The sequence below is a fragment of the Anabrus simplex genome, chromosome 3, assembly GCF_040414725.1.
Source record: "Anabrus simplex isolate iqAnaSimp1 chromosome 3, ASM4041472v1, whole genome shotgun sequence".
Taxonomy (NCBI): domain Eukaryota; kingdom Metazoa; phylum Arthropoda; class Insecta; order Orthoptera; family Tettigoniidae; genus Anabrus; species Anabrus simplex.
Window position 1 is genome coordinate 270,286,647 of NC_090267.1, and position 25,070 is coordinate 270,311,716.

Sequence of the window (25,070 nt, forward strand, 5' to 3'; positions counted from 1 at the left end):
GAGGAAAGTGATAAATAGATCGAAGAGTATGTTGGGTTTCTCTGAGATTTCATTGAGATTGTGACTGGCATTAAAGTATTGGTCTAGGTGTATGTAGTAATTTTCCATTATGTTGAGTAAAGGGCCCTTGTTTGCTAATACGAGGATGTCCATGTCTTGTTCAATATTGGTGAAATTATGGTTATAATCTTGCATGTGTTGGCCGATGGCTGAAAACCTGTTGTATTTTATTGCGTTAGTGTGCTCGTGGTATCTGATAATGAAGTTTCTCCCGGTTTGCCCGATGTAGGTTTTTTACAGGTGGTACATTTGATCCTATAAACTCCTGATTTTAAAAAACTGCTGGTCTTGTTGATGTGTGAAGTATTGTATAAAACGTTCATGTTCTTATTGTTGGTTTTGAAGGCTATTTTAACCATCACTAGAAACTCAGATTCTTTCAGTTATAAAATTTTCAGAAAACCCACTCAAACAGCCTCCACCATTTGCCCAAGATTCAGTGCACCCCCAGTCCCACAAACGAGCCACATACAATAACCTAGTTCACCGAGCCTTCAGCATACCTATGTCCAATAAAGATCTAAAAAACGAACTCAACACAATCCGCGGAATCGCAAAATTCAACGGCTTCAGCAATCATTTTATAGAAAGGATAATCAATAAACACAAACATCGCCCAAAAACTACCCTCAAAAAAGAAATAACCAAACCTCTAACATTTTCCACCTTCACGTTCAACAATGATATCTACAAGTTAACCAACATTTTTAAGAAACAAGGCGTTAAAATAGCCTTCAAAACCAACAATAAGAACATGAACGTTTTATACAATACTTCACACATCAACAAGACCAGCAGTTTTTTAAAATCAGGAGTTTATAGGATCAAATGTACCACCTGTAGAAAAACCTACATCGGGCAAACCGGGAGAAACTTCATTATCAGATACCACGAGCACACTAACGCAATAAAATACAACAGGTTTTCAGCCATCGGCCAACACATGCAAGATTATAACCATAATTTCACCAATATTGAACAAGACATGGACATCCTCGTATTAGCAAACAAGGGCCCTTTACTCAACATAATGGAAAATTACTACATACACCTAGACCAATACTTTAATGCCAGTCACAATCTCAATGAAATCTCAGAGAAACCCAACATACTCTTCGATCTATTTATCACTTTCCTCAGAAACAATAATGCAGCCAACCTAAACTCAATCCTAAATTTAATCAAAGGTACTTTTCCAAGACAATTACACTTTCTCCCGCACCCTTCAGCCCCACCTTAAGCCCTCTTCCTAAGCTATATATAATTTTATATATGTCATTTCAATACAAGAACTTACTGATTTCCATGATTATAATTTTTACAATACCCCATTTACACTTTATTCTTTGTTAAAAACCTCTTAGTATGTATATTCCTTGTATTATTAACTATTACCATAATAACATCTCATTTCACTTGTTATTCTTTAAAATAACATTTACTTAGGATTTCGCCAAAAGTGATCTTTGCTCCAATATGGCTGATGATGACCCCTAGATGGGTCGAAACTAGTACCGTGTAATTTATAATTTCGTGAATATATTTTAGTACTGAAAAGGTGGAAACGTTTACGTTGTCATTATTATTACTTATATATTATTCTCAGTTCAATACGGACCAAAAACATGAAATTCATAACCATTAATAAGTGTTTTGATCACATAGAAAACCTTGACTCAGGAAAACTGTAATTTAAGGGAAAAAATGAAATCCCTAGAGTGCCGAGTGAATGATGCGGAAATGTACTCAAGAAGGAACACAACTGAAATCCAGGGGGTTCCTGATATCCAAAACGAAACTGTACTGGACACAGTTAAGAAGATTGGACGGGCTCTGAACATAGAGGTGAAAGAAGAAATGGTGGACGCGTGTCATCGCCTCCCGAAAGCCCCTCACCAACAACACTGCGGAATTATTGTGAAGCTGGTAAGGCGAATGGACAAAGATCTGTTCATGGAAAGACGGCGAGTGAAGAGAAACCTCTCCACCAGCCACGCAGATCTTCCAGGCGACAGTGTCATCTATATCAACGAGAGTCTGTCACCGCAGAGAAGAAAACTGCTAGCCCAGGCCTGAGTCATCTGCAGAGAGAAGGACTACGCGTACATATGGGTAAGAAACGGAGTCATTAAAATGCGTAAAACTCAGGGTTCCACAGTAGTTGTAATTAACAACCAGGATGATCTAAATAAGCTGTAAATTAAAGGATGACACTAGGCTTAATATTTATTATCAAAATGTGTGCGGGTTAAAAACAAAATTTGATGAACTGAGTCAGAACATTCAGGCCAATGAATATCAATTCGTGGCCCTAACAGAGACTTGACTGGATTCTACTGTGTTCGATATTGAGGTCTGTAGTGAGCAGTACAGAGTGTACAGGGCTGACCGTAGCACTAGGAGGGGTGGGGGTGTGCTCACTGCTGTCAGGAGAGGATTAACTGTGCTCAAGGCCGAACAGGTCACAAATAGTTTTGAGGGGCTCTTACTGAAAGTTGTCATTCAAGGAAAGGTATGGTATTTCGGTAATGTGTATGTACCACCTTCCTCAAAATCAGCTGTCTACAGTGAAATATTTGGATGGCTAGAATCTCATTATGAGCTACACAACAGTAACGTCGTCATTGTCGGTGATTTCAACATTCCATCAATAAGTAACATGAACAGTGATTTGAACACAAATACGCAAAGTCAGCAATTAAGAAATTTTATTAATCTTCATAATCTCTTCTTATGTAATTCAGTTCTAAATTGTAACGGAAAAACTTTAGACTTAGTAATGACTAATCAAAATATTTCAAATATTGAATGCACAAGAAGCACAGACCCGCTACTGCCAGAGGATGTACACCACCCGGCCTTAGAAATAGAGCTACAAATTACATTGCATCGGACTAAACCTAACACTACCCCCCAGACTTCATATAATTTTAAAAAAGCGAACTACGAACGACTGTTCATGAGGCTTAGGGACACGAATTGGAACTCTCTCTATGAATGCACTGAAGTTGATGCTGCAGTAGATTGTTTTTACGGCAACCTTTATTCAGCTATAAACGAATCGGTTCCCACGAAAAAAACAGGTAACGGCAAAACATACCCCATTTGGTTTACAGATAGCATAATTCGAAAATTGAAAGGAAAAGAATATTACAGAAAGCGGAAGCACATTACGGATCATTATGATAGTCAATATAAAATTCTGAGAGCTCAAATTAAATCTGAAATTAAGTCCGCACACAAAAGATACACTGAGAAAGCGGAACAAGGTATCAACCATGACACTAGATCTTTCTGGGCATACGTTAAAAATAGGAGAAAGAATAGTAGGGATTGCGACACTTACAAATATGAAAATAACGTACTAGATACTAAAGATGAAATTGTAGAAGGCTTTGCGGACTACTTCCAATCAGTATATTCCCCGCATAAGGCACAATATCGCATACCTAATGCTCCATCTTACACTAACAATACATAGCATATTAACAACTTTGCTTTAGAAGAGGTTGAAGTAGCACTTAAAAAGCTGAAAACTAAAGCACCTGCAGGACTGCATGTACCACCGTATGTGATAAAAGGTTGTTCAGAAGTTCTTAAGCATCCACTTCTATTTATTTATAATTTGATTATTAAAACATCTATATTTCCATCCGTCTGGAAGTTATCACGAGTGTGCGCCCCATACATAAGTCAGGGGATCCCACACTAATAAACAACTACCTGCCTATTTCCATTTTATCCGCGATAGCAACAGTTTTCGAATTTATGTTATGTAATCGACTAATAACATATTTAAGACCTCTTATATCAGACAAACGACATGGTTTCCTTTCACGACGTTCCACAGTCACAAACTTGGTTAATTTCACTCAGCGAGTGTCCACAGAACTTGACACAGGTGGACAAATGGACGTAGTATTTACAGATTCTGCAAAAGCATTCGATAAAATTAATCACGATGCTCTACTAAGTAAGTTAAACCTGTTCGGTTTCTCGAAACAACTGTTGCATTTTTTCAGTTCCTATCTGGGTGATAGGAAGCAGTTCGTTTCTTTCCAGAGACATTCTTCTCGGGAATACCCTGTAAATTCAGGAATAATTCAGGGGTCAAATTTAGGCCCTTTAGTTTTTCTGCATTCATCAATGACTTGCCTGAACTAGTGAAATATTCCAGCTGTCTCCTATACGCCGACGATTTCAAAGTGTTCAAAGCCATTGAAAACACAAAAGACTGTGAACAGCTTCAGCTAGACTTGAAAAGTGTACTGGAGTGGGCGACTGAAAATAAACTGTACTTAAATGTAGAAAAATGTGTATCGATGTCGTTCACCAGAAGGAAAACTCCCGTCCACTACACTTACAAGCTAGGCGACAGTGATTTGTGATCGGTTTGCAAGATGGAAGACCTCGGGGTTTTATTCGACCATGAGCTTACATTCAATTCACATATACTGAAAGTGGTAGCTGAGTCGTACAAGACCCTAGGATTCATTATCAGGAATATAAAACCCTTCAAAAACACACAAACTTGCATTCATCTGTTCAATACCATAGTAAGACCAAAAGTAGAATATGCCAGCATCGTTTGGAGCCCTAGGTGTCAAACATATGTTTAACAGATTGAAAAATTACAAAAAAGATTTTTGAAATACTTACAATATAAAAAAACTGGCTGCTATCCCCGTATGGTACCCTATAGTGATATCCTTTTAAATTTCGAAGTGGAGAGTTTAGAAATTCACGGACGGAAGGATGCAGTAAAATTTCTTTTTAAAGTTGTAAACTATGCTATTGATAATCCTGAATTACTTTCTCTCCTAAATTTCTATGTACCTCGCTTCAATTCCAGAAATAACATAACATTTTAAAATGAAAAATCCAGGATGTGTGCCCATGATAACTCGCCGGTAAACACTCTCTGCAGTATCTTCAACAGTGCCATTCAGAAAAATAATGGCCTTGACTTCAGTTTGCCATTGAGTGAGTTTGTAACTGAACTTCATCACGCAACTGTATGAAGTCCTAAAAATAGGGGAAATTGTAAGGTGAAGTTCTATAATATTATGCAATATAATGTATTGCTTCATTTATTTTATAATTTTACTTTGTCGTGTGTTGTTCCACCGCATTAACATAAGGTTCTTTAGTCTTTAGAAAAATACTTTCATATTTTATATCAACATGATAGGAGATTAGATGAAATTGTAGAATATAGTTTAGATATAAGTTTCACCACGTTAACTGTTGCTTATCTGTCCTAGTTGCCACTGTAATTGGGACACTAAGTCCTGTAGTGTGAAAGAAAGAAAGAAAGAAAGAAAGAAAGAAAGAAAGAAAGAAAGAAAGAAAGAAAGAAAGAAAGAAAGAAATCAATCAATCAATCTTCAATACATAGCTCCGGCCACTGCATCAACTCGCTCTAATATAACACGGCATAACATTGTAATTTATGAAGATAGTTTATACACATTACCAATTGACTTACTGTCACTTTTTTAATGCTCACAGAGGAACACCAACTACTCTTTTAACATATTTTCGCATTGCACTCAGCACACAGTTCTCTGCATATGTTGTGGCTACCAATGCTGCACAAAGGACTTAAATCTATAAAAAATTTCAAGAGTGCCAAAGGCTCTGAACTTGTTTTTCTACAGGACTCCTCAGCCTCAATTTTTTATTTTTGAGTAACAAGTTGTCAAACTGGTACAAACTGTGTATTTAAACCTGGATATTTAGCATTAATATGCTGTGTATTTTAACTTGTTATAGACAGTTTTAATTATGAGGGTCAATTTTGTGTGTTTTTTAACTTCACTATTTATCTTTGTATAATGACTCTACTTGGCTGATGATGACATCCATGGCCATAACAGCCCTAGTATCTGCCTGGTGTAAAAATAGAGAAACTACAGAAAACTATCTTCAGGGCTGCCGATGATGCGTTTTAACCTACAATCTCCAGAATGCAAGCTACATCTATATGGTCCCTACAACACATTCGGTAACACATGACTATTGTTTCATCTTCCCTTCGTTGAAGCTATTTATGAGTAGATTACACTCACCGTAACAATGCCATAATCAAAGCTACACTTCCTCGTACGGTGGCGTATCGCTTTAGTGTCAATAATAGTATGAGATTTAATTGCCACCAAAAGCGATATTCTTATCTGTGGGCAAGTCATGCTCATGTTTAGCCGTTGCCTACGTGACATACAAGGCCTGGAAGAACGGGCGATTTTCCGCCAGAGAGGCTTGTAGTCTTCCCACTAGATGTCAGGTTTATGGTATTGGTTATTGTCAGTCTACTAGAACCGTAACTTGGTGCAAGATTCTTGCTACAAGTGTGATACATTTGCAGTTCATTAACCCCTTAAGCAGGGAGCTCGGTACACACTAGCTCACTCTCAGGTGGGGAGCGATTTCCCTGATTGAAGAAAATATTTAATTACTTGATTAAAAACAATCTTAGACTAAAATGAACTATTGAAGGGCCAAAAGATAAATATTTACTTGAATATAATGTATTTAATTGTTGAAAAATTTGATTATTTTAATTTTTCAATACTTTGTGCAAAAACGTACTAAGTGCTTTCACACTGTGAAATCGAGATCGCATCTTCCTATCAGCAAAGCTCTGGTTTTTGTTTATAGAGTAACTTTCACCTGAATATTTTAGGCAGTTTACTATCAATCTCTGCCTGTAAATAAATGTTTCTGTATATGTAAATAGTAGATTTACAAAGTTTACATGTACTTGATATACAATGGAATAAATTATAATACTCACGAAATTTTCTGTTATGTTGGTTAGCGCTTTCGAGGGATCAAGTTTATATAGCCTCCCTACAATTCATAAGTGACATAAACAGACTATTACACACAATACAGGTAATATTTACAGTCTTCACAGTGTTATGTCTTTTACAGCTGTTCATTATGATGCACACGGAAGCAGGTCTCGCCTTCGCATAATTTATATAATTCCATTCCGAAACGCGATCGTTTTCTTGTTACGTAAACTTTCCACCCTAGCCACCCTTTACATAGCAAGAGGTTCTCATCAATTGACATTTTACCATCAGGGGTATAAGCTTCCGAAAATTTTGCTAACAGGTGGTCAAATACTGGATTTATCTTGTATGTTTTGGGAGGAAGTTGTGCATCATTCACCTCAATGTTGGAGATATGTAAAAAGCTGTGAAGGAAAATCTAATAATAATAATAATAATAATAATAATAATAATAATAATAATAATAATAATAATAATTTCTTTTACGGTTTTCGGATACACTGCCGGAATTTAGTCCCGCAGGAGTTCTTTTGCATGCCAGTAAATCTACTGACAAGAGGTCAACGTATCTGAGCACCTTCAAATACCACCGGTCTGAGCCAGAACCGAACCTGCCAAGTTGGGATCAGGAGGCTGGCCAGGCCACTCAATCTGGCGAGAAAAAAATATTTTCTGTGTCATCAGCTCATAGAAAATAGGCGTAGTGAACAAGCGATTGCTATAAATAGTGTCCTAATTTAGCTTTCTGTACAATCCCCTGAGGCAACAGAATGGCCATAAAAAGCTTTATTTCGTCCTTATTTGCCCGGACATGGTCTTGATCTTGATTCCTTCCTTTCGTCTTACTAAACTGGGTTTTATGTGCGATTTCCTGCACGGCATCTTTTGTTTGTTCAGGTACGTTCTGGCATATCTTGTCATAAAAACGTTATTAAAATATTTCGCTCAGCTTTGTTTTCCCTAAAAACACTCTCTTTTCATCACGGTGGAAATTTGGATCAAAGCAGGATTTCTTTGTCCATTTTCAGTATAAGTTTACCAAGAACTTGCAATGGTTGGATTGTAATCAGTATTATCGTCACAACTGTCACTGTCATGTACGCTACTTGAACTGGAATCGAACACGTGTTGTCTCTATTGCGACTGCTGAATATTCGCATCAAACCAAACCCAAACCCCATGGCACTACAGCCCTTGAAGGGCCTTGGCCTACCAAGCGACCGCTGCTCAGCCCGGAGGCCTGCAGATTACGAGGTGTCGTGTGGTCAGCACGACGAATCCTCTCGGTCGTTATTCTTGGCTTTCTAGACCGGGGCCGCTATCTCACCGTCAGATAGCTCCTCAATTCTAATCACGTAGGCTGAGTGGACCTCGAACCAGCCCTCAGGTCCAGGTAAAAATCCCTGACCTGGCCGGGAATCGAACCCGGGGCCTCCGGGTGAGAGGCAGGCACGCTACCCCTACACCACGGGGCCGGCTGAATATTCGTATCAGCTACGCAAAAACCCTGTATATTCGAGCCTGCAGTACTTATTTCAGGTAATTTCCTGTCACTTACGAATTCTCCTTCGGCAGAACTTACTTTATTAATATCACAATTCTCGCCACTAAATTCCAACAAGACTGAGGATAATAAATCAGGTCACAATTCTTAAATGTCATCAGAGAGGTCTGTTTAGTGTCATAATCTCTAGAAATCCCTTCTACAGCAATATTATTGCATCCAAGGGACGATTAGGCGATGAGCTAAAGCTTCAGCACGGATCTATTAAGCCTTAGGTCGTTCTTGCCCGGACTCAGCTGCGTTCGTTATGTTGCAACTCATGGATGACACATTGGTATTGGGAGAACATAGTTGAAAAAATTCACATCAGAGGGCAGACTCATCCAGAATACGCTGCTGGAAAGGAAATAAACCTGCGCAGGCAGGCAACTGAGGAAAAAAATATAATTTGAATCGGCGGATATATCCGCGTTCCCCACCGAGCAAGCGACTTGCAGCCGCGGATCTCGCCGCATCGCCCACCGAACGGGTTAATGGTTTTAGAGGTATCTTTTGGCGTGCTATAGTTGTACGAAATTTAGAAACCTTATATACAGATCCTGCCATCGGTTTCCCCTTCATTAATTACAACTTTAATAATTTTTCATTCCCTCCACTCCCAATCCCATAAAAAAGCATCACATTATAGTATGGTAAACAGAGCTTTTACCATTCCCTTTGTCACGTACTCTCACTACTGCATCGTGGGATTTGAGACTCTACTTTTCTTCGCCTAACTTTCTTGTCTCGTCATCCAGTGCTGCTGCATTCTAAGACCCGCCTGCTGCTATGTGTCGCTCCGTATCAGCTGTGCATCTACTCACCCGGCCGGCTTGCACCCCTCCTCCCTCCGATCACATCACATATTACGTCTGCCTTCTCGCATGTTCGGTGATCGCTACTCTCTGCCTATATAAGCTCACCTTGATCTTCTTTGTGACGAGTTGGGATATGAGGTGATTCTAGTGTGGAGGGCTTCATTTGTCATTGTACAGCTGGTCTGTACTTCTGCTGTTCTACGAACTGGCTTTTCTACGAGGAGGTGGGTGAGCAAAGGACATGCACACAAACTTTTAAATATTTCACCTATTGGTCTTGCCCTTCTGGCCTGACATAACAAACTCCATTTGCAGTCTATCTCTTTCAAACATGGACTTACTATTTTCGATTTATTTCAAGGTCCTGAAAGTCTTATAATATTTTCAAAGTGTTGCGGAAGTATCTTCAGCTATGGACACATAATTTTGAATTTAATAATGGATGTCTCGTAAATCGTTGGAATCTTGTGTCTATTTTTTGGGAACTGTCTGGGACTTTGAGTGCGCGGATTTTATCATCCTTTCTCTTTCCCCTTCCATTTTTTCCCTCTTTTTGATCCTTAAAGAAAGATGTGAAGGACAAAAAGTTAAATAAAAATTGATAATGATTGTTACTGATCTGTTATTAATAAGTCATGCCCTTTTTAACACCAATTTTTTTATGATTGAGTATATTCTAATTGAGATTGTATTATGGGATTCATAAAAAAAATTGTGGCTCACAAATCCCCATTTTCTTTTAACTTTTGTTGTTTTATCTTTTTTTTTCTCAACATTGGTGCTGATCTAGTAGTTGTTTCAAATATATATATATATATATATATATATATATATATATTGTGTACGAATGTTCATTTTGTTCGGTGCCTTCTTTTAATTGGCCGATGTGCGCTATTACTCTACTTTTTGAATTGTGAGGATCCATATTGTCGTTCCTCGATAACCCTTGTACTATTTTGAAATATTGTTCACTCTGTATGTGTACTCCAGGTATTATTATCAGTGTTAGTCCCACCAAATTATGTGCCTTCCTTTGAGATTTTGACCTTTGATCTATTTGTGCATTTCTCTAGTATGAAACAAGCATGTTATTTCCTATCGTTAAAAAAAAAAAAAAGATAATAATAGAAATAATAATGAAAAGGCTTGTAGAAATTCTAGTCAAGATCACTATTGTGCTTAGACAATAGTTGGAATTCCCATTGAATGGGCTTGTTGGTCTTGTATCTTGTATAAAATTTCTGCTTCTTTTAAGTATCACCAAAAGAAAAATTGTAACATTTTTACTTTTATCTTGTTGTCAGTTTTGAAAATACATAGCTTCAAACCCTTTGTTTGTTTCCAAAAGAAAAAGGGATATTTTATTTTCCCTGTTCTTTCCATGTCCATGTACGTACCAAGACTTTGCCTTTTGGGTTTGTCCCACAGCACGGCCCGCTGCGCGTGATTAACTCTGCTGACTTGCTGTATAGTGGAGGGTTGGGCACCTTATTCCGAAAGTAACTGGCATATTAACCACTATCATCGCTTGCTACACCAAACCCACCTGACACCTTATCTAAAAAAAGATCTTTGAGACAAATTAGACATCATAAGATCAATAGCAAAGTCATACAGATATAATACACAATTAATTAACAAAATAATCAATACAATCAATAATCTAGACACTAAATTTCCACCCTAACTAGAGAAATCAATAGACAAAGAAAACTATTTCTCTTTTACATTTAATAATCAATATTTTCAAGAAGTATAATCAATGAATAGCTTTTAAAACAATTAATAATAATACAATAGCTTATCTATTTTTTACAATACACGCACAATCAGTCAAAGCAACAAATTTTCTCAATCAGTATCTATAAAGTACGATGTTAAGACTGCAAGACTTCATATGTAGGAAAAAACACGTCATAGTTTCTCAATAAGGCATAAGCCTATGGAACATGTTAATGCTGTTAGGTATAATAGGTTTTTGGCAACAGGACAACATAATTTTACGTCCATCAACCAATATCCAACCATTCTAAAAACAGAAAAGGAAGGTCCAACGCTCAACATTTTGGAAAACCTTTACATTCGTCTCGAACAATGTCACAATCCTAATTACAATATGAATGAAATTAATGAGAAACGTAATATTCTTTTTGACATAATTCTTTGTATTTATGTGAAACAAAAACATAAAAGAAGTACAGTATACACGCTACATACACTAGGAAGCAAGATCTTAGTGCTCATGTCATCGGTGATGAAAGAGCAACCAACATTATCTCCAATCTTAGAACCATCTGTGAAGATATGTCTTGCGGCTGGATATTGGTGAACTAAGTCCTGGAAATACTGTACCTCCAATAAATGGAGGAATCCGTGTTCACCTTGGGTCCACGGAGTAGATCTAGACGTATATCCGGTCATGGAACCAACCACGGAGGTACCTCGCTAAAAGTTTGTTCAAGACAACCACCGATATCGATATTCAAATCACGACACAGGTTATCAATTCAAAACCCAACCGGCCATGTGCCATTCTGCCGGTTTTGGTAACTCTGGTGGTACTGAGTACTAAAGATGCATTGATAGCCTGGATGTAGCGGCATTTCACAAATTTTGGCAGCGTACGTGAGAAGTAACTGCTGCCTCCTTATCCGTAAGGCATCAGCGAGTAGGCTGGGAATGGGGCTAGTACGGAACGCTGCCGTTGCCAGCCTAACTCCACTATGGTGAATACTGTCTAAAAGGCTCAGCGTAGATTTTGATGTTGAGCCATAAGCCGCATTTTCATAGTCAATTCAGGAGAGGACCGTTGCCGTGTAAAATCGTAGTAGCACCGCACGGTCAGCCCCCCACGAAGTGCTGCTGAGAAACATAAATATGTTGGCTATTGCTAGTGTCCGACCGAGGTCTGAATGAGGAGTTGTGGTTATTGTTGCATCGAAGCGTTGAGTAGCTGAACTGAGGACGGCGTATGGCACAGAAGACTGTGTACTGCCTTAGAGTACTGAGTGTGTGCACTTCTGTGGACTGAGGAAAGCCATTAATGAGCGATGGAAGCAGCTATTGTGAGTGTAATTGGAACTGTGTTAAAAATCATGTTGCAAGTACTGTCTTGCTGTTTAGCAATGTGAACTGTCGCTGTTTAGTTGTTCACTGTGTTTGACTGTGTGAATTACTGAACTGTCTTGGAAGTCGAACCAAGGAAAAGTCAATGTGTATTATGTGGCAAGTAGCCCTATGTTGAAACCTGTCTGTACGCAGTTGCTGTGTGGGGTGGCTGGGCTGATAAATGCAAATTAAAGGCCTGTCAATCAGGTTTAATGCTCTCTCAAGTAGTACCGAGCCAGACTGCCCGCTGTGTGAGAAGAGCAGACTCTTGTAAATAGACAGCAATTACTAAGTGTGACCATTCGTGGTTGAATAGAATTGTGTGTGTATATATTTGTGTGTGCATTTATTGGATCATCCTGAAACACGCTGTTTTATTCATAACAGTATGAAATGTAGACTTCACACCTGTATAAGGACATCAACTGATTTTGTTTTAATACGCATAAATGTCTCAATGGAAATTCATTATTTTAGGAGTTATGAACTGTATTGACATATGATACATAAAAATGTTTAGGGCAATGTCTCCATTGTTTCAAATGATTTTGTCTCTTAAATAAGGAAATAAGGCGTTTTCTTTATTCTCAATGCAATTCTGCAAGTCTCACTTCTGATATGCACACTTGTTTAAGCAGAGAATCAGAGTTTTGGCATTGAGACAATGTAACTTAATGGAATGTAGGGCCACAATATACACACTTGATAAAATTTAGAACTTTATCAGAGTCATGAAAATAGTTTGTAACAAGCTAACACCCTAAACAAGACTTGGAGATCAAATCATATGTTCATGGACTAATATTTCACCTGTAACTATCATGGTTCAGTTTGTTTACCTTTAATGACTAGTTCAATGTGATGATTGGAAAAAATAACGAAAGGGAATGTTCTATAAGAGCATCTGATGTGACAATCTTGTTCAGGTGCCCAATCATGACTCCATGTTATTTTGATAAATTCTTACTAAGGAATATCAGCCCCAAAATTTACATGGTTACCTAGACTAGCTAAACCTCCTAAATGTTCTTTTTTTTTTTCTTTTTTCTTTAATACTTACCTGAAAAGCTAATTCTCTTGTAGGAGTGAGCACAAGAGCAAATATACCATATGGGTCTTCACACAACTTCTGCAATATTGGAATCGCAAAAGCCAAGGTTTTACCACTCCCTGTTTTGGCACAGCCAATGCAGTCTTCTCCATTGAGTATGTGAGGAATGCATTTTGCCTGAATAGGAGTAGGACTTTTGACACCTGTGAGGGTGAAGAAAACAGAGGTCAAAGAACATATAAGATAGTACTCTAATAAAATTCACATCAGACAGCAAAATAGTAAATATACATGAATTAATTATAAACTTTCAAAATTGTTGCTGATAATAAATGTGTTAAATTAGTGAATTAAAGTATCTTTACTGAGCTATAAAACAGCTTAATTTTGCTTTTGTCCGTTCAGTGAATTTCAGACTGAAATAATATGAAGCAATGGTTACATTACATTCTTGCAATACTCCTGGACTAAGGCATGCCATTAGCTGAGCTGTTTTAACTACTGTAGAGCTCACTTGCCCAAGAGTTCTGAGCCCCCTCTTTTTAAAATATCAAGTCTACATAGCAATTATAAGTTTCTCAACAAGTGGTAATCGAAGACTATTTTTTTTTTTTCTTCCAAGAGAAACATTTTCAGATGGATACACAGGAAATCCTCTAAACAACAGTGAAAACTGCATAAAATTCCATCCAGCGGTTCTAGATTTACAACCGGACACAAACACACACATACAGACATGTTTTATTTATGTAGAGATTAACAGTGCATTTTTATACCATAAAGTGATGGCAGCAGAAGAAAGATTCACCGTACAGAAGCATATTGGCCATGACAAACATATACAAGCAGTGAAAAATTGTGCAGCAAATGTTGCTGCAACAATGTTCATCTGAAGGTTGCTGTAAGTCATTCTTCCAGAGATATGTGTGAAGCTCAAATGTCTGTAAATATTCTATTTTTGGCTCTGAACGATGAAAGATGGAATTCCAGGAAGAAACACCTTTCCAAGTGCTTAAGATAGTAGATTAGTAATATACAGAACGTGAATAGGATTTTTGTTTCTATTGATGAAACCTGCAATGTGGGAGCTCAGCATGTACTGCCATTACTGAAACCTTGAAAATCAATAGATCAGGTAAGGTGTTCTTGCAAATGAATGAGAAACTAAAATCTATTAACCCTTATATACAATTGTATAGCATAAATTGTTTATTAAGAAGGAAGTCATTCTTTTTTCAGTGTCAACTCTGTTATATATAATTTTATTTTTTTACAGGTAAGTTATGTTATAGTGTTCTAAGCATTATATTTTGTGTTTCGAGACTGAAAAATAATCATATTTAGCATAAATTGTGCAAAAACCAACCAAAAAGGATTTTTATGGTTGATGACTTAAGGTTCTGCCCCGACACCCTATATCGGGGTGAATATAGAAATTATTGCACATTTCAATAGTGAGCTTATACACTTTACTTTCAAATAATCCTTTGAAGGATAACTTGTCTACCTGCAGGAAAGTGGAGAGGTGATCAACGAATCCAGGTGGTTTAGTGCAAAAGGGAGGGAGGAGGGTGTGGTAGGGAGAATCACGTGACTGTAGAGTGTGGCTCAGGCCTCAGCTTAGCTGTTCACTTGGTCTTGAGATTTTGGTGTGTTTGCATGAGCCCTAATATGGCTAACAGAAATTAAATGATAAGTTTATTGTAATGAAAGGTACTGCCTGAATTACCAAAATATATGTATTCGGTGTGCTCTCACTAGGTGTTTAGAAGCTATACATTACAGTGTCTGACAGTCTCTGTTGGCTGTAAGCACTGTACCAGAACAAAGCTTAGGTGTAATGAATATTAATCATGAACACTACGAAGCTTTCCACTTCATTCAAGAGAATTCAGCAGTCATTTTAGTTCTCATTGACTTAAAAGTCTCCTCATTTCCTTTTCTATGCCAAAAATTAGAGACCTGAATTCTGTTATGCTAATTCTGTACAAGTGAGTTCAGTCTTGGAAAATGGTATTCTCATGCTGGTGAGCAGAATGATGGAAAAATGTATAAAGATGGAGATCACAACTAGAGACGAGAAATATAGGCACTACAAACAGTTAAAATAGGCAGGCATATAGGCTCTTAAATTAGCCAAAATAGGCATTTAAATAAGCACTAATGTGTACAATAGGCAACAACATAGGCATGAAAAAATTACTTATAATTTAATAACACACTCAATTAATATAAAAGGAATTTACAAGCAACGTTTCAATGTTTTCTGGTAACAATCTTGTTCTCCTGTCATGCATAATGTTTTTGTACTGAGAGAAAGATCTCTCAACATCACATGAAGTGATTGGACAAAACTTCAATGAAGTCACTTCATCTGTTCTTATTTCGCTGACAGCGGCTACCTTCCCAGAGGTTCGGTCAGAACTTCCCCTGACTTCTTCCATAATCCTAAATGACCCCACCAGGAACATGCCACTCTTCTCCAACTTGGTGATTGCTCCTGGCAGCTAGCTGAAATCTGAAGATGCTCCGGTTTATGCAAGGGCATATTAGCTCCCAACATTACAGTGCATAGGTCTGAAGAAAATGGTTGTTGGTCGCTACCCAAAGTGGACTGGTAGAAAGGCTGCGATGATACAGATTTCTGTACTCATAGCAGATGCATCGCAGTATTTCTAAGTTGATCTATGTGGTATTTTTCTCACATTTGATCTGAAAAGTAATAAAATTGACATAAATTACATTGTCCCTATATCTCAAAAATTTCTACAGTAGGGCTAATTGGCAATAATGCTTAGTATATATCATGCATTTGTTTCATAAAAAAAGACTATTAGAGATGATGTTTCTAGAAGTACAAAACTTTAAAGAAGGAAAAAGGGAATTCGTAATTTACATGGAAATATGTCCTCAAGGATTTTCAGTTATAATTTGACAGTATTGTGTCGAGTTCACCGGGTGAAAAATAGAATTAAAAAGATATGAAACGACACCGGAGTATCGTAGAAGAAAGATCCGTCCTTTATGCTTGCCAAGGACCCACCAAGCTGCCCCTAGCAATATTCTTACTTATATAGATGAATGAAAATGGAGGCTCTATAAATCTCAGATTTGTGAACATTTTATTCGTTGCTATTTGCCAGCTTTGGACAGCCATGTCAGCTGCCATGAAGACTATTTTCTGTTGCCTGCAATAGATCCTGCATCATGTGTGCCTACAAGGCCGCCACCCTCGTTGAAAATTAAATAAATAATGTTACTTGCTTTACATCCCACTAACTACTTTTACGGTTTTCGGAGACAGCAAGGTGCAGGAATCTAGTCCCGCAGGAGGCTTTTACGTGCCAGTAAATCTACCGACACAAGACTGACGTATTTGAGCATCTTCAAATACCACCAGACTGAGCCAGGATCGAACCTGCCAAGTTGGGATCAGAAGGGCAGTGCCTCAACCGTCTGAGCCACTCAGCCCGGCTGAAAATTAAAAACCGCGTAATTTGAAATTGTCGTGACATGCGCCCATAACCTAATTTTCGTCACAATTTAGCAAGACTCTAGAAGGGATGCTAGGGGCTTATTGGCGACTTTGCGGCGCTAACCTGGGAGCTTACGCCCCTCAGACTCTCTTTGCTTCCCCCCCACCCCCCTCCCAAGCACAACAGTTATTAACCGGACCTCACCAATCCAGACAAACGGTCTTTTTGCTGGCTTGGTCTTGTAAAGATACTCTTGGCAACCTTGTAAAACATGCTGTGGCATTGTACTAGACGGGCTAAATTGGATCTGCAACCTGTGTCTCGCGAAGGCTTAACGTGTAATAGAATTAACGATATTTTAAAAAAAGTCTTAAAATTGAATCTCAGTTGTGAATCTCTATTTTTATAGGAAAAGAATCACAGTTCAAAATACCGATTTAATTTTCATCCATTCTGTGACAAGAAACCACCTGCGTTCTAACTCCTCGTTCAGTAATTTAATGATTATTTACATTTTAGCAATATCAATTATTGAAAGTTCCCGACTAATACAGCATTGCAACAAAACAACTTGCCACAATATACAAATTAATAGGCCTATAAATGCTAGAATAAAATGCGATCGCAGTTCTCAATCACAAAAAAGATAAAAGGAACAAACAAACTTACCTCCTTACAGAAAGCTTCACAGACTACCCTTCCATCCTTAGTGAAATTGGGATCCCCTGTAATCCACGGCTTCAGCCAGTAGGACTTCAACGATTTTTCTTTGGGCATTGCCGCAAACACACTTCTTTTTCGTCTTATTCACAATAAATCACAACCATTCTGAACATAAAGCGTTCGCATACAACAGTTCTCATCGAAAGGGAAGTACAGGACATATGAGTTGTGCAACATACAGTAGTTCGACGCTGACTGGTTCTCGCATATGTCTTAGGAGGGTGGAGGGGTTGAAGTGTTCGAGATCAAATTGTTCCTTGTTTCTCCTGATGGAAATTTCCCTAGAACTGTTTCTGGTGACTTCTGAGAATTCCCATTTTTATTCGTGGGGTAAACAGGTATTGAGAAAAGAGAAGATATTTCTGTCGAGCACACTAGCTACAATATAATGCACTGGAAGAAAATTGGCTTTTTTTAAAATTCAGTCAAAAGGCATCAAATAGGCAATTATACTCCAAAAAGGCACAAACCCCTGAAATAGCCATTTACAGGCACAATAAAACCAACAAAATATAGCTAAAAAGACCCTAAAACGGATTTATATCTCGAAAGCCTACGTTTCTGAACACAGGAATAAAATACGCAAATAGGCAAATTCTTCTTCTTCTTCTTATTTCCCTTTGTGCCATTAGGCGTCGGGACATTTCAGCCATTTACTAAACTTTCTTCTATCGTGCACCATTCTCTGAACCTCACCCAGGGTCTTCCCTCGCTTCCTGATCAGTCCCAAGATGTACTCCTCCCATTCAATACATGGCCTCCCTCGCGTTCTTCTTCCTGTTGGTCTGGCTCGCCACACCTGCTTCGCTTTCCTTTCATCTTCCATTCTTTCTAGGTGACCAATCCAGCCCAATCCTCTCCTCTCAATGACATCCATTATTGGCTCCTGCTGAAGCTCATCTCTTACCGTGGTGTTTCTAATATGGTCTCTTCGAGTTCTAATCATAACAGATTAGCAAAAAGGTCGTATTGCCTGTCTGACAAGAATAAAACTAATATCTACCATGCCCTAATATTCCATTTTCATTGACGACCATGAAATTTCCACTGAGAGTTGCGTCTATGATGACAGTAAACGAAACCGAACAACAAATCTATAATAAAATTCAGATCTGCCTCAGACAGTGTTCACCCAGGGGCAATTTATGTGGCTAAAAGTCATGTAATGATAGAGACAATGGTGATGAGTAAGTAATATCAGGTTATTAACTCTATATTCTCTAACAACATAGTGTATACAGAAGAACTATTAAAAACAAAAACAAAAAGTCACATATAGGAAGATAGGAAGTTTGAAAAGGGATACGCAGGGCATAATAGAACAAACACAATGGAAGCTCCTTGTCCTTTTGTTTTCGTGTTTCTCATTGGCTCCTATTTCTGTTGCTCCCTTTTCCCACGCTGATCTGCCACAGTGTTCGTGCTATTAAGTTCTTTTTTTGTTTTGTTTCTATCTCTCTTTACATTGTCACTGGCAATGACAGGTCAGTGTTGAAAGAGGGAGAAACAGAAAGAAAACACAGGGACAAGCACAATTTCCACTTCTTCATACACTGCCATCTTCAAACAGATTAACTCTCTCCTTATCAACCTCAGTTCTCCAAAATTCATTTCTTCTCAGACCCTGACAAACTCATTTCTACTTCCCAGCTTTATCAGGTCATCAGCCTTCAACCCTCATGGAGGGGTCATCTTGATAGATCTTCAGTCCTGATGATGCTTGTTGTTTAAAGAGGTCTAACATCGAAGGTCATCGGCCCTCTTCAGTCCTGATGTGGGAAGTGTAGGATAAGAAGGAAGTGGCATAAACACCAGAAAGCCGGGCTGAGTGGCTCAGGCGGTTGAGACGCTGGCCTTCTGACCCCAACATGGCAGGTTCAATCCTGGCTCAGTCCGGTGGTATTTCAAGGTGCTCAAATACGTCAACCTCGTGTGTCGGTAGATTTACTGGCACGTAAAAAACTCCTGCGGGACTAAATTCTGGCACCACGGCATCTCCGAAAACTGAAAAAGTAGTTAGTGGGACGTAAAGCAAATAACATTAACATTATTAAACACCAGAAGAGGGAAGACTCCAAAATATAAAGATGAATACGTGTAATAAAGGACTAAGAACACATGGCAAACACAAAAGGAGAATAAGATCTCAACAGATCAATATAAGAGTGGCACTCTACTCACACAAAGACAGCTATATATGAAGAAGTAGAGACTGTTCTTGTCCTTTTATGTCTTGGGGATTTTAATCGCATCTGGTTAATTCTTCTAATTTGGGGGCTGGGTGTTTGTCCCATCACTCTGATCTTCATACACACAAAACACACTACACCCCCAAGTTACTGCAGAAACATGCAATAGTGAATACATTCCTCCACGTAAGTTTGACGTCAGGAAGAGCATCCGGCCGTAAAACAGGGCTGAGCCCATGCGGGCAACACAGGTCACCAGTTTGTGGGAGATGAGGAAGGAGATTTATTATATTGCTGATTTCTCGCAGCAATTTCACTTCTGTTGAGTATTTTCTTTTGTCATTCTGATTTACGTTTGCAACCACGTACCATTGTTTCTGCTTCACAAGTTAATTTTCAGTTACAATATTCTCAAAATGGTTCTAAGAAACCATTGGTCACCAGTACTAGGGGATTTCCAGAAAGACTGATGATGTTGCCATTGCATCTAGAGTTCTTAAGGTATGCCAGGCGTAACAAATCTACCAAGTCCAACAAAAAACCTAAAGCTTTATAACATAATGGAATTAATGGTTCTGCGAGAACTGTTTTAAGGAAATTATTCCAAAACGGCCTAAAAGCAAGCCCAAGCAGCTATAAGCAATTTCTCACCTAAATACAGTTATGTTAATTGTGTCAGACATAAATGAAACTATGGGTCTGGTGAGAGCTACATTTTGCTCTGGCCTGTACCAAGAGACAGATACAAAAATACTACATCCATCAGAATTATGGACCAAATGTATTTTCCAGGATTTGAACATATACCGTACCACCTTGATGAGAATCCAATGGCAATTAAACTATCACAAAATAATGGACAAATTGGCCGTGCAGTTATGGGCACGCAGCTGCGAACTTGTATCTGGGAGATAGTGGGTTCGAACCCCACTGTTGGCAGCCATTAAGATGGCTTTCCGTGGTTCTATCTATGTCAGTGCAACGTAAAGCAAAGTGTAAAATGAAATGCTATAAAAAATATAACAACAGTAGTGGTAATATTAATAAATTCTCTACAGATCTGTGGAGACGACCTGCTGCTGCTACTGACAATGAATCTGAATGTGGTTATGAGACACGTTTATTTCAAGTTTTTTCTTTACAAGAATTGATTCACATAATGATTCCCTTAGATTACAAAAGACTTAAATCAATATGAAGTTTATCATTCAAGTAAGGGCTTAAAGCTCAATAAAAAAAAGTGTAAGATAATCCATTTTTCTAAAAAGAAATATAATATCTCCTTCGATTATAAATCAAATTCCAAAATTCCTGTGAATACTCTTGAGTGGTAGTAGTGGTGGTGGTGGTGATTAAGTTATTGTTTTAAAGTATAACTAGGCAACCATCCTCTATATAACACTAATCAGAAAGAAAAAGTTGAAATCCAAAGAAAGACAAGGACCACAAAAGGCTTGAAAATGCCTAGGCCTAGAGTGCTCTAATACTGTCGGGGTTGGAAAAGAACAAGAGTTTACCAAGCGAGGTCCGATAGGATAGATGAAAGTGAAGAGCCTGAAACAAGTAAGTGGAAACAATTACAGGACTCAGCTAAGGGCCCCGTGGTAGCCAACCCAGGCTCCCTAGTTAAGAGCACTGGGAACCTTCTTAGTCGCCTTTTACAACAGGCAGAGGATACCATGGGTGTTATTCTATCGCCCTCACCCACAGAGTAATGAATACTGTTGAACAAATAAACGACTAGGGTGTATTATTCAGAAATACCCTGAACTTAAGTGATCACATTGAACAGATAACTTACCGTATGTAAAAAAAAAAAAAAAAAAAAAAAAAAAACTGAATTCCAGAGTTTTCAAATTTGCTCACTTTCAAACACACATAGGACAATTTATTTAACACTGGTATGTCGATTATTAGGATTCTGCACTCAGATATGAAATCCCAACCATACTGTTTCCGTATCTAGGACTGTCTGCCAAACATAAAGTTTTACGTATTTGTTCTTACAAAATTGGTATGCCATATGACTGCATAGATTATTAAAAATTTGCAAAATTATCTGGAATTACAGTCTCTTCAGGGAAGAGACTTTGATATTAGTTTCATTTGTAAATTACTCCACTCTAATATATAAAATGTTCTGAATTATTGAAAAAAGTGAAAATACGAGGTGAAGTCTGCAAGATTATATCAATCATTTGAAATAAAATGGCATAGAACAAACGACGCTTTCCATAGTCCATTGCAAAGAATGATGAGAAATGTGAATAAGTTGGATATTGATATATGCCTAGTTGAATGTTCACAATCTCACCGTATGAAAAAAAGCTAGAAAAATAAATGTATTAAAATTACAATCATTAGGTAACGTAGCCCATTTATCATATAAACTTAATAATGTATAATCAGATCATTTGATATTTACATTACCAACTTCTCGTTCATGACTTATGTAAAAATGTCTGTTACAAATTAGCAACTATGCAACATGGTTTTATGCCATCAATAAAAATTATTATTATAAATTTACACCAAGAGAAGTTTCTCCCGAACTGAGTGGCTCAGACGGTTGAGGTGCTGGCTGCCCTTCTCACCCCAACTATTTAGGCAGGTTCGATTCTAGCTCAGTCCGGTGGTATTTGAAGTCGCTCAATTACGTCAGCCTCGTGTAGGTAGATTTACTGGCACGTAAAAGAATTCCTGCGGGACAAATATCCGGCATCTCCGAAAACCGTAAAAAAACAATAAGATTGTTATAAAAGTTTCTCATCATTATGTAAGGCATTAAAATCAGCTACAGGGTAATCTGTAAGCATATTACTATAGACAAGATTTCACTTCAATGGTTCTTCTCTGAAACTAATCCAAAAATACACAATCACAAACGAACCAACGGGTATATCATTCCAGAAAAACAACTGCAATTAGTAGCCTACCTAATGATTCACACTGCCTAACAATCCATGCGTTAACCTTGAGATCGGAGAAAGATTCAATATTATCCATGTCATGTATTAAAGTGACAAATCCAGGCATTTGTCAACCAATGGGTTAACACTAGTGATGTGCGCGAGTGATGCCTGGAATCGCGGTACTCGATTCTTTCGAGTCCAGGCTCGGACTCGCTTCGCTTGCGAAGGCTCGATGATAGCATGACGTCACACGTTCGCTCACTCGCCGGCTCGTAGATGGATGAAGCATGCGTACAAGCGATCGCTGAGGGTTTATGGGATTGCGACAGCGCGGTACGATATGAAAAAACTGAATGAATGCGCAAAAGGAATAACCTAAATTTGATAATTACTTGAGAACGATAATAATGCCACTTAATACGCATAATAAGATATGAAAATATCCGTTTACGGCGTCTCGCACACACTTCACTGAATATGCCATCTATTCTAATATTCATAATATAGCTTATCTGGCCTTCATAGCCCAACTTGGCCGGTTCGATACTGGTTTATTCCGGTAGTATTTGAAGGTGCTCAAATACGTCAACCTAGTGTCGGTAGAATTATTGGGACGTAAAAAATCTCCCGGGGGACTAAATGCGGAACCTCGGCATCCCCGAAAACCATACAAATGTACGTACTTGGACGTAAAAGTTATAACATTATTATTATTATTATTATTATTATTATTATTATTATTATTATTATTATTATTATTATTATTATTATTATTATTATTATTATTATTTCAAATCCCTGTCACGGTATGTATGTTGCAATTAGTGTATTTTAAACATGTGCTATTTGTAGACTATAGACGGTATTTCTGCACACATTGTATTGCTTCGCTACTGGTAAATTATATCTCATGTAGCCATTATGCATATACACGGGCGTAGATGTGCTAATATGATCGGTAGTATGACAGATTTATTGTAACCATAGCCTATTGCTAACCGCGCCAAAGCCTACAATCGTCCGGGGGAACAGGTGAATTACAGCAGTTCATATGTACTTTCGGCAGATATAATGTCGGGTATTAAGATGAGGCGTCCAGAATGTGACGTACGTTCACGCAGCAAATCAGCGGACAGAACGTCATTCTGTTCTAGCTAAACAGCTGACAGTTTGTTAGTAAGTCACAACCTTTAGTGCCTATGATGATGATAATAATAATCATAACAATCGAATTATTGACGACCGATGACTGAACAACATCAATCATCAGCAGCAAACATATTGCACTCCACACCACAAAAATATTCTGTGGGTGACCCTGAATGCCGTGCACTCCAGTACAGTAGATTTTAGTTCTAAGGCATGTCCACAGATAGCGACACCAGTATGCTTGGACTCGAGTCTGGAGTCGAGTAATACCGATTCTAAGAGCACATTACTCGATTCTACTCGATTCCGTCGCTAGCCCATCACTAGTTAACACATATAACATCAAACATAAACAAGGCAATTCCCATCCGAGCACGTGGAGATAAAATTCAAAGAGTTTGCAACGTTTGCAACAGAAGAGGAATCAGTACGCGAACCTTTTCTTTGTTGTTGTTGTTGTTGTGGTAGGTGGTGTTGGTGATGAGTTGTGGGCTTTTACCGAGGTAATTTCACCCATTCTAAAATCCATTACCTGCTGAATAGCACTCATACAAGCGAAAACTTTAGTCCATAACAAGTCGTCATTTTGAAGGGACGCACACCACTATATTCCACCAAATCACTATCACTAAATACTCCAAAAAATGTGATGAACCACCCCAATGGAATCAGTAGTATGTGAATACGATCCACCATACACCACATAGAAACTTACAACGCAATATTTATATCACCCAAAAACGTATTTACAACTTTGATGATCTCCGCAGAAGGATTACATAGCAAACAAGAAACACTGGTTGGAAAAACCTGCTTGAGACGCATGAGACTACTAATAAACTTCCTACGCGGATTGACATATAGAGGACACTGAAAAAGTAGATGATTCACATCTCCATCACTTACACCACACGAACAGTTTGGATCCTGCCTTAAATGGAACAGAAATTAATATAGGGGCGTAAGGGCATGACTAAAACGCAACCTAATGATGTTAGTGATATGTCTTCTGGAATATGATCCTCTCATAAATCATGGTTTTACCGGTATAAATGTTTGTAGATGATAATAAAAGGTACCTTTGATTTGTGCAGTCTGTCTCCATTCATCTTGCTGTTATGTTCTGAACACGCTACTAAATATACTTATCCAGTACTTAACATTACTTTATTAGGAAAATGCAACGAGCTAGAAAGAGGACTATAGAGTGGCTATTGGACCGCCATATTTGAATCTACTTG

General features: G+C 38.1%; 1 protein-coding gene across 1 annotated transcript in view; it reads right to left on the minus strand.

Annotated features, from left to right (window-relative positions):
* Dbp45A (putative ATP-dependent RNA helicase Dbp45A) overlaps positions 1 to 24,255 on the minus strand; it is a 192,499-nt gene extending 168,244 nt beyond the window's left edge. The window contains exons 1-3 of the mRNA XM_068226661.1: positions 24,156 to 24,255; positions 22,705 to 22,818; positions 13,390 to 13,583 (exon numbers count right to left, since the gene is read on the minus strand). Of these exons, the coding sequence (XP_068082762.1) occupies positions 13,390 to 13,583; positions 22,705 to 22,804 (294 nt within the window). The 5' untranslated portion in view covers positions 22,805 to 22,818; positions 24,156 to 24,255. The remainder of the gene's footprint in view (positions 1 to 13,389; positions 13,584 to 22,704; positions 22,819 to 24,155) is intronic.
* Between the last annotated feature and the right edge of the window lie 815 nt (positions 24,256 to 25,070).